This window comes from Pyxicephalus adspersus, chromosome 2 (assembly GCF_032062135.1).
Source record: "Pyxicephalus adspersus chromosome 2, UCB_Pads_2.0, whole genome shotgun sequence".
NCBI lineage: Eukaryota > Metazoa > Chordata > Amphibia > Anura > Pyxicephalidae > Pyxicephalus > Pyxicephalus adspersus.
Window position 1 is genome coordinate 18,484,290 of NC_092859.1, and position 8,393 is coordinate 18,492,682.

Sequence of the window (8,393 nt, forward strand, 5' to 3'; positions counted from 1 at the left end):
AATGTCATCCTAATTACCTGTGTGGTTACTGATGTCCATTTACATGTCCCAATGTACATGTTCCTTAGCAATCTTTCTTTAGTAGATGTACTTCTTACATCGTCCACTCTTCCCAAACTGATGGATATTTTGCTCTCCGGTAATAACTCAATCTCAATTATTGGATGCTTCACGCAATTGTTCTTCTACTTGTTAGGTGCCGGCACAGAGGACATCTTGTTGTCTTGCATGGCGTACGATCGATATGTGGCTGTCTGCAAACCTTTACATTACCAGCTGATTATGAACAAGACAAAATATATTATTCTATTACTTAGTACTTGGACATTTGCATCTGCCAATTCTTTATTTTTCTCTCTGTCCATTTACCAAATAGACGTTTGCAACTCTAACAAAATCCAGCACTTCTTCTGTGACATAAAAGCCTTCGATAGAATCGCTTGTTCCCACTTTAGGTTTCGTATCATAATTTACTTTGAGATCGTCGTGCTTGGACTCTTCCCGTTTATGCTCAGCCTAACATCCTATGTGAAAATAATTCTGATTATCTCCAAGATTCGCACCATAGATGGCAGAAAAAAAGCCTTTTCCACCTGCTCATCTCATCTGATCATCCTTATTACATTCTATGGAGCTGGTGTTTGTCTGTATGTGGTGCCTCCATCAGGGGACTTTGAGAAAAAGGACCTGGTCTTTTCTGTTGTGTATGCTGCTGTGACTCCCATGTTAAATCCTCTTATTTATAGCTTAAGGAATACAGATGTAAAGCAGGCAGTAATGAAAATGTTTGTCTTAAATAGTTGGGCCTGATTTATTAAAGCTGTCCAAGACTAGAAAATGTTGACTATCTATTACTACTACTAAGGCAGTACCTTGATAAACCAACAAACCTGAAATGGATTTCTTAAAAATCAATTGCAATTAGTTGGCAATTGTTCTTAATCCTGGACCAGATCCATTCCAGGTTTGCTTGATCATCCAAGTCAATCATGATAGTCCAATAAATCATAATACCTTCCCCAGTCCTGGGGAGCTTTATTAAATCAGGCCCAAGGAGTTCTAAATTTCTGCTTTAATCTAAATTGTTTTTATGGATTGCACCATACACAATAGATGGAGTTAAATTCAAGTTCCACATCCTAAATATTATCAAACTTTTTTAAAAAAAAAGACAAATAGACTTTAAATGCAATAATAATATACAATTTCCAACACACGTTATTTATAATAAAACATAATTAAATACGTAAGAGTTTTCATTCAACAAAATGTGTATACAATATTGTCTTATCCTTTTTCTCATTTTCTGACGCTAATTTTGGGAACATCTGAGAATGGAACATATTATTCCAAAATGTGTTTCTGTATTGCTTTGATTTACAGACTATTTCCCATCCCTCAAATTGTTGGTCTTCAATTAGAACTCTAGACCATAATGGTGTCTCACGTGATGGGTAGTTTAAACTTAGCAATAAATGCACCTTCATTTTGCCAAACAATTTCCAAATATTCAATTTTGTATTTTGCTGGGTGCTTTCATTGTATTCCTACAAAGTCAAACTTTGAGTTCCTGCCAGGCTGTCAAGAAGAGGAACTTAGGTAAAACCGAGGCTCTTTACTGTTTATTGGAATACATTCTTTTGTCCCTTATAATCCATGTAATATTCACTTTAACTTACAGGCAGAACTTAAATCTAAATACCTTCCTTGGCTTCCAATAATTTCCTGACCAAATAATGGAAGGAGATATATGCTAACATGGTCAGTCTTTAGTTGTGCTAGGACCTAGAGGAGGCAGTGCTGACACACAGCTTGCGTCTAGTTCATACGGAGTTGATATGGATGGAGGTTGTACATCTACATATAAAGTGGTCTGGCAGGTGAAACCAGGGCACCTAGAGTATTTTATTTTATGATTATCAGGCTGATCTTTTTAGATCTCCTATATACATTACAACAGTGTTTCTCAGAAGAATCCTAGATCTCCTCAAGAGGTAGCTAGATGTTCCTTGAACAATGAGCAAATTGTTCCTCTCAGGTCAGTTTAGGTGACACCAATGATCTGTTTGGCTATCTATAAGGGTGACATTCTTCCTAATGGCCAGCAATGTAAGAGGCGTTCTTCCTACTGACCACCACTCTAATTTAATGTGAGGGCAAAAGGAGATTAAAGGGGAAGATTGCTACCTGTGCTGTCTTAGCATTATCCGCAAGATTGTGGAGGAGGTAAGAGAGGCTCCAACCCTCCTAGAACATCTTAGGCAGGGTTTCTCCTTCCTGTGCCTTGGCCCAGCTGTATTACAAGGTTTGGTTGGGATCTGTGAAGAAAGAATAATATCAGCCTATTCTGCATTCATCTACTTTAATGATCGCCACTTTTTTTGCACCAGTGATCCAAATGATCCAATAAGTTCAGGACCGCACATTCCTATGCTTTTTTATAATAATAAGACCCTGGCATACATTTATAAAGCACATTGAATTAACTCAGTTTATAACGTTTTATCCAGGGTTAGCGATTTCCCCTAACTTACTGTCCCAGTAACCATACATTTTAACACTAGGGAATTCAGGGAAAATCTTCCTATATTCCTAATAGAGTAGGAGAAAATTAGAACCCGCGTCAGATTATTATTATTTTTTAATTTTACTGTCCCTATTGCAGACTTTTCCTTGTTTACATTTTAAAAATTTGTTGTCAAAGGGGGTATTCAAAGTAATTTTAGCAATTCAAAGTGAATTATTACCTTATGCTTTAATTTGCAAAGAATAACCAATCACATGCAAAAAAATCAAACAAAATACAGAAATTGTCCTTTTCACATGATTGGAGAGTTGAAGTCCGCAGAGATTTATCTCATCCCCTTTTTAAGGTACAGCGCTGTGTGATATGTTGGCATTATATAAATCCTGTTTAACAATATTTAATAATAATAAATTCACTAAGCTGAATAAGTGAAAAATGCCCTGCAAGGGGCTAATTTACTTCGGAAGTTAAGAGATTACTTTTAGTAAAAGAAAACGTGACAGGAAAAGCTCTTTAACAGAGCCCCAAAGAGTGGAAAATATTAAAAATACCAGACAGGGGATCTAATCTTATCCCCCTCAGTTTCCTAAGTTTCTAAGCACTTTACTTACCGAACTAAGCTATTTGGAAGAAATGTGTTCACAAATACACTCTATTTTTCTATGGTGCTTTTTTAGGGGGGGGAAGGGGGGTTAGATAGAGTAGTTATGTTTACGTTTTGTTTTTTGGTTTCAATAAATTTTTATGCCCTACCGGGCATGTTGGTCGTGTACAACTGTGTACCATTTAGAGTGCCAATAAATTGAAAGAAAGAGAGAAAAGGAGAAAGGAGAGAAGTTTTTGTTTGTTATATTTTTAATTGTGTTTTTTATCATTCTTTGTATGTTGTTTTCTTTGTTTTGTCAAGTGAAAATAATGAGACTAATTAGCTGTAATTTTTGTCATGGGTTCAGGGTAGTTAAATAAAGCTTCCAATACCCCCAGGCATATTATTAATAAAGCCCATTGTACAGTAAAAGCTACCAAAAAATACCATATGATTGCTTTTCTTTAACTCCTTTGCAATTCACCAAAATTACATTACACCTGATCTGATATTTGCCAAACATTCAATTAAATAAACATCCTAGGTTGGCCATTATAAAAAAGAAAACAAGTAAATATTTGACAAAAAGTAAAGAATAAAAGACAATGTATTATTTTTACATGAAATAACTCCCAGTCCCTGAGCTATCTCCCTGTAGACTATACAGATATATGAAGTAGGAGTTACAAGCTATATAAACCCCTCAGGATCTTTCTGAAAATCATGGAGATTTAACAACCAATATTCACAACACGGTAATAGATTGAATGGGACAAAATATTATTTATCTGTTAATGTTTTGCTATTATGGAGAATGAACTAAAACCATGATAACAATCAACCTGCAAGCTTACAATAAAATATTAAATCTTGTCATATCATGCGGATAGGGATAAATTAGGTCCTGGTATGCTTGTGTTATATAAAAAAAGATCATTTATCCATATATCCATATAAACTATATATATACATTTATTTTATTATTCTGATTATCATAGGTTATGGCTGCATTCATGAACAGCATATCAGTTGTCTGATTTTCCATACTTATAGAACTTAACTAAAAACTACTAAATTTATTATTTCATGGTCATTGGATTTAATTTATAATCCAACGTTTGTAACCTCACCTCTATATTTCTTTATTATAAACTAAAATAAAAATAAAAAGGCAAAATGTTTGATTATCAAGAACGATGAACTCACTATACAAGAAAGAAGATGGCTCAGGTATATTTTATATTTGTGAAAAAGCAAATGGAAATGTTAGCATTCACTGCTTTTGAATAAATGTTCTCATTGATCATTTCTGGTTAATAAAAGATGTTTTTTATCATTTGATTATCATCGATAACAAGAATTTATTAACCTTTTGTTTTATTTTTTTGCCCATTTACCCAGTATTGGTTATACACATGCATATTACCCATAGGTCAGCAGAGTTTTCATATTAACTTACTCCAAGTTCCCTCTAAGAGTTAACAAGATGACATCCAAGGAAGAAGAATTATAACCAATCAAGCATAGCTTGTTCTTCCAAAGTAAGTTTTCTATAGTAATGTCACAGGATGATATGATGGACCTGGTAAGAGAATTTCCCTTTCCTCCAATGCATTGACGTTGTAAAGAACTGTTATATGGTATATATTCACACTAAACATTTCATGTTTGTACTATTGGTAGTGGTGCAATATTTGTCATAGGCCAGGGCTGTATAGGTATACAGGTAGTCCCCCGGGTTAAGGACATCCGACATGCGGACGCCTCCTAGATAAGAGGGATAACAGGGATTCCCTGCTCGCTGTGTGCAGGACAGAGGCTTGATGGGGGGATGTAGTGGTTTGCATGACTTTCAGAAGAAATCTTTTGCTAAACACAGCTGAGATTGTGGTTTATCTTAGGGGGTGAGCTCTTTTTGCAGCCTCTTGTAACTCTTTAAAACCAGGACAAACTTAAAAGATTTTTATTTTTTTGCTTGTGATTAACTCACAGTGAGGTTTTTATATAGTACCTGACACCACGCTGCCTAATATTATGTTGAGACAAACATCTGTCCTAATTGCATTTATTAAAATGATGTACATGTTCCGAGTTACATACAAAATTCAACTTTCTGTACATGTATGTGAATTTTGTTGCGGACATGGGTTTGTGAAACTCTTCTGCAGGACTCACACACTTAAATCTTGAGTGCAGCAGTGCATTTTTACCATATTACTTGATGGTGGCAAATGCCTCTATGTAAAGGGAATATGCACACGTTAGTGCTGTGTATGATGACCTTAAAGAACGCTTTATTGAAAGCAATGAAAAGGCTGCAACTGGGAACATTTAATAGAAAAGACTAAAACTCCCAAAGCTGAAATGGATTTTAAGCATTTCTATGCATGCCCCGGATCTTCTCCTACAGGAACTTCAATTTTGGAATTTTTATTTTAAACACAGCAACCATAGAGAAAAAAAAGCCGTTGCTAATAAGCCAGAACAACAGGAGTATGGTAGAGAATTATGTTGAAGTGTATTGTGTAGCTAAAGTGCCAATAATAATGCCACTTGCCAACTACATCTTACATCATTTTTGATTTTGCACATAGCTCAACTTTAAAGAAACTTGTAGTAGAAGCAAGATAAAGCCTGCTACTGCAAATGCCGCCAGGAAATCGAATTGCATGCAGATCAGGACAATACCATGTCAATGACCAGCCTGATTTGTTCATGTTTGGAAAATATTGAAATAAACTAGTTGGTGGGAGGTGAGCTTCTGCTATAATTAGCAAGAGATCATGGCACATACTTGTAGTTGTTCTGCAGCAATGACAGGTCCCGGATCACCTCCCGGTGTTTTTTGTTGTTTCAGTTTAGGACCATTGGGCCCGATGTAATAAAGCTCTTCAAGGCTGGAGACAATACACTTTCATCAGTGAAGCTGGGTGATCCAGCAAACCTGCAATGGATCAGGTCCAGGATTCCAAACATTTACTAGCAAATGACTTTGAAGCTATACATTCCAGGTTTGCTGGATCACCCAGCTTCACTGATGAAAGTGTATTGTCTCCAGCCTTGGAGAGCTTGAATAAACCAGGCCCATTGGTTTAACATACCAGCCAAACAACTAGAACATTTACAAGGAGAGATCAGCAATGGTAGTCTCCACATTTCTCATAACAGGTTTCCTTTACATTTTGTAGGTTTGTATCTTACAGAAGGACAAAACGCCATCTAATGGATAACCGAACATGCAACAAAACGTTTCAGATTTTGGCTTTTGCTAACTCTACAGATAATTTTAATCTACTCTTTTTAGTTTTTTTCTTGATTTATATGACTGGTGTCCTTGGTAATATTATCATCATTTCGGCTGTGATTCTGGATGTCCGATTACATATACCTATGTACATTTTCCTCTGTCATTTGTCTTTAGTAGACATCATTTTTACATCTTCCACTCTTCCTAAACTGATGGACATTTTGCTGTCTGGGAATACCTCAATCACATTCTGCCAGTGTTTCACACAATTGTACTTCTTTATGTTTGCAGCTGGCACAGAAGACATTTTGTTATCTTGCATGGCTTATGATCGATATGTGGCCATCTGTAAACCTCTACACTATCACCTTATAATGAAGAAAGAAAAATATTTGTTTCTCTTGCTGGGCACCCTGGCTTCCGGAACCCTTAATTCCATATTCATGACCTTCTCAATCTACCAGTTTGAGTTTTGCCATTCCATTGTAATACAGAATTTTTTCTGCGATATCAAAGCCCTGCAGAAGATATCATGCAATAACACAGGATTCCACATTATTCTCTATATAGAAACCCTGCTGTTAGCACTCTGCCCATTTATACTTAGTGTAATGTCTTATGGTAAAATAGTCCAGACTGTTCTAGGTATTAAGTCAACACATGGTAGAAGAAAGGCCTTCTCCACTTGTTCATCCCACCTTACTGTCTTATTGATGTTTTATGGCACAGGTGTTTGTATGTATATGAATCCTCCTTCAGAACACTTTGAGGAGCAAGATTTGGTATTCTCCGTGTTGTACACTGCGATCACTCCTATGCTAAATCCTCTGATTTACAGTCTAAGGAATAAAGAAGTCAAAGGTGCCTTGAAGAGAATTATCAGTGTTAAAATCTAACATTATTACATTAATCGAGATGGGTAGTAAATGAATCTAGTGACATTCACTTATCAATTATTTTTGTGTTTTATATTACTAAAAGGATACAAGGGTTAAATCCTAGTTTTCATCTGGGGGAATTACATTTTTTTGCAACAAAGAGAAAATAGCATTGGCATACAAACAATAAATATTTAATGACCAAATTGATGTTGGACTTGGAAGTTGACTTCTAGCGTAACAGAAAGCAACTGTACTATGGTGACAGGTTAACAGTTTAAAATATTTAACACAAGTACATATGAGCATAGTAGGATGAACAAACAACACGTTTAGCCTATTTGGTGTCTTCTACCAAGTGCTGATGAGTTTAAAATGCAGGAAAAGATAATGAACTGAAAGGGATTTACGTCCGGTGTAATTCCAAATGAATCCCAGAGGGTAAATTTGCATTTGCAAAATTTAAAGTATGCTTAGAGTCCTAGTCTAGTTCAGGACAATTTATATGAAACTGAGGGAATCTTAAAGGGTTAATCATTAAGTACTTTTTCTTCAAGCGCAGTCAGGGTTAACACAGGCCAGGGGCCTTTAAAGTTTACTTACTTTATTCCATCACATCAGCAGACTCCTCTTTCATTAAGCTGGCCCTGAACAGGTTCCTACATAAGCTGCTCTGGACTGCAGTTGCACTTCACTGATGTCACTCCCTAAAATGTAAGACCAATAGTCAAGTTTGTACCTTTTAACATTCTTTCTCATCTTACAGGAAACTAAAACAAAGTTTGGAACTCAGAAAGTAAAAGTAAAGTTTGCCCAATAAAAAAAGCAGAAAGGTGGGCTTATAACAGAAGAAACTATCTCAGTGGTTTGTATGGGGCTGTCCTTGTGGGCATGTGCAGTTTAGTGTACAGATCCAGGACAAAGTGAGCACATGTGTGGAAGTTATGTCATTCCCGCCCTGCTAAACTGTTTAAAAAAAGGAAAAAGGCTTGGGGAAAATGGAAGAGATGTGAGAGATGGAGCACTGACAAAATGACTCTGAAAGTTAATTTAAATAAAAAAATGTGCAAATATGCCGTTGCACTTAATGGCAAACAAATCCAGTTTATGTCCTCTGGTTTAGCCTAGCGCTTAGAATGGAGCAGAGAGGAAGCT

The 8,393-nt window shown here is 36.0% G+C and overlaps 1 protein-coding gene across 1 annotated transcript; it reads left to right on the forward strand.

The window, feature by feature from the left end:
• The first annotated feature begins 6,335 nt into the window (after window positions 1-6,335).
• Window positions 6,336-7,256, forward strand: LOC140322333 (olfactory receptor 1E16-like). The gene has a single exon (XM_072398911.1). The coding sequence runs from the start codon at window positions 6,336-6,338 to the stop codon at window positions 7,254-7,256; it is 921 nt and encodes a 306-aa protein (XP_072255012.1).
• Window positions 7,257-8,393: the final 1,137 nt, after the last annotated feature.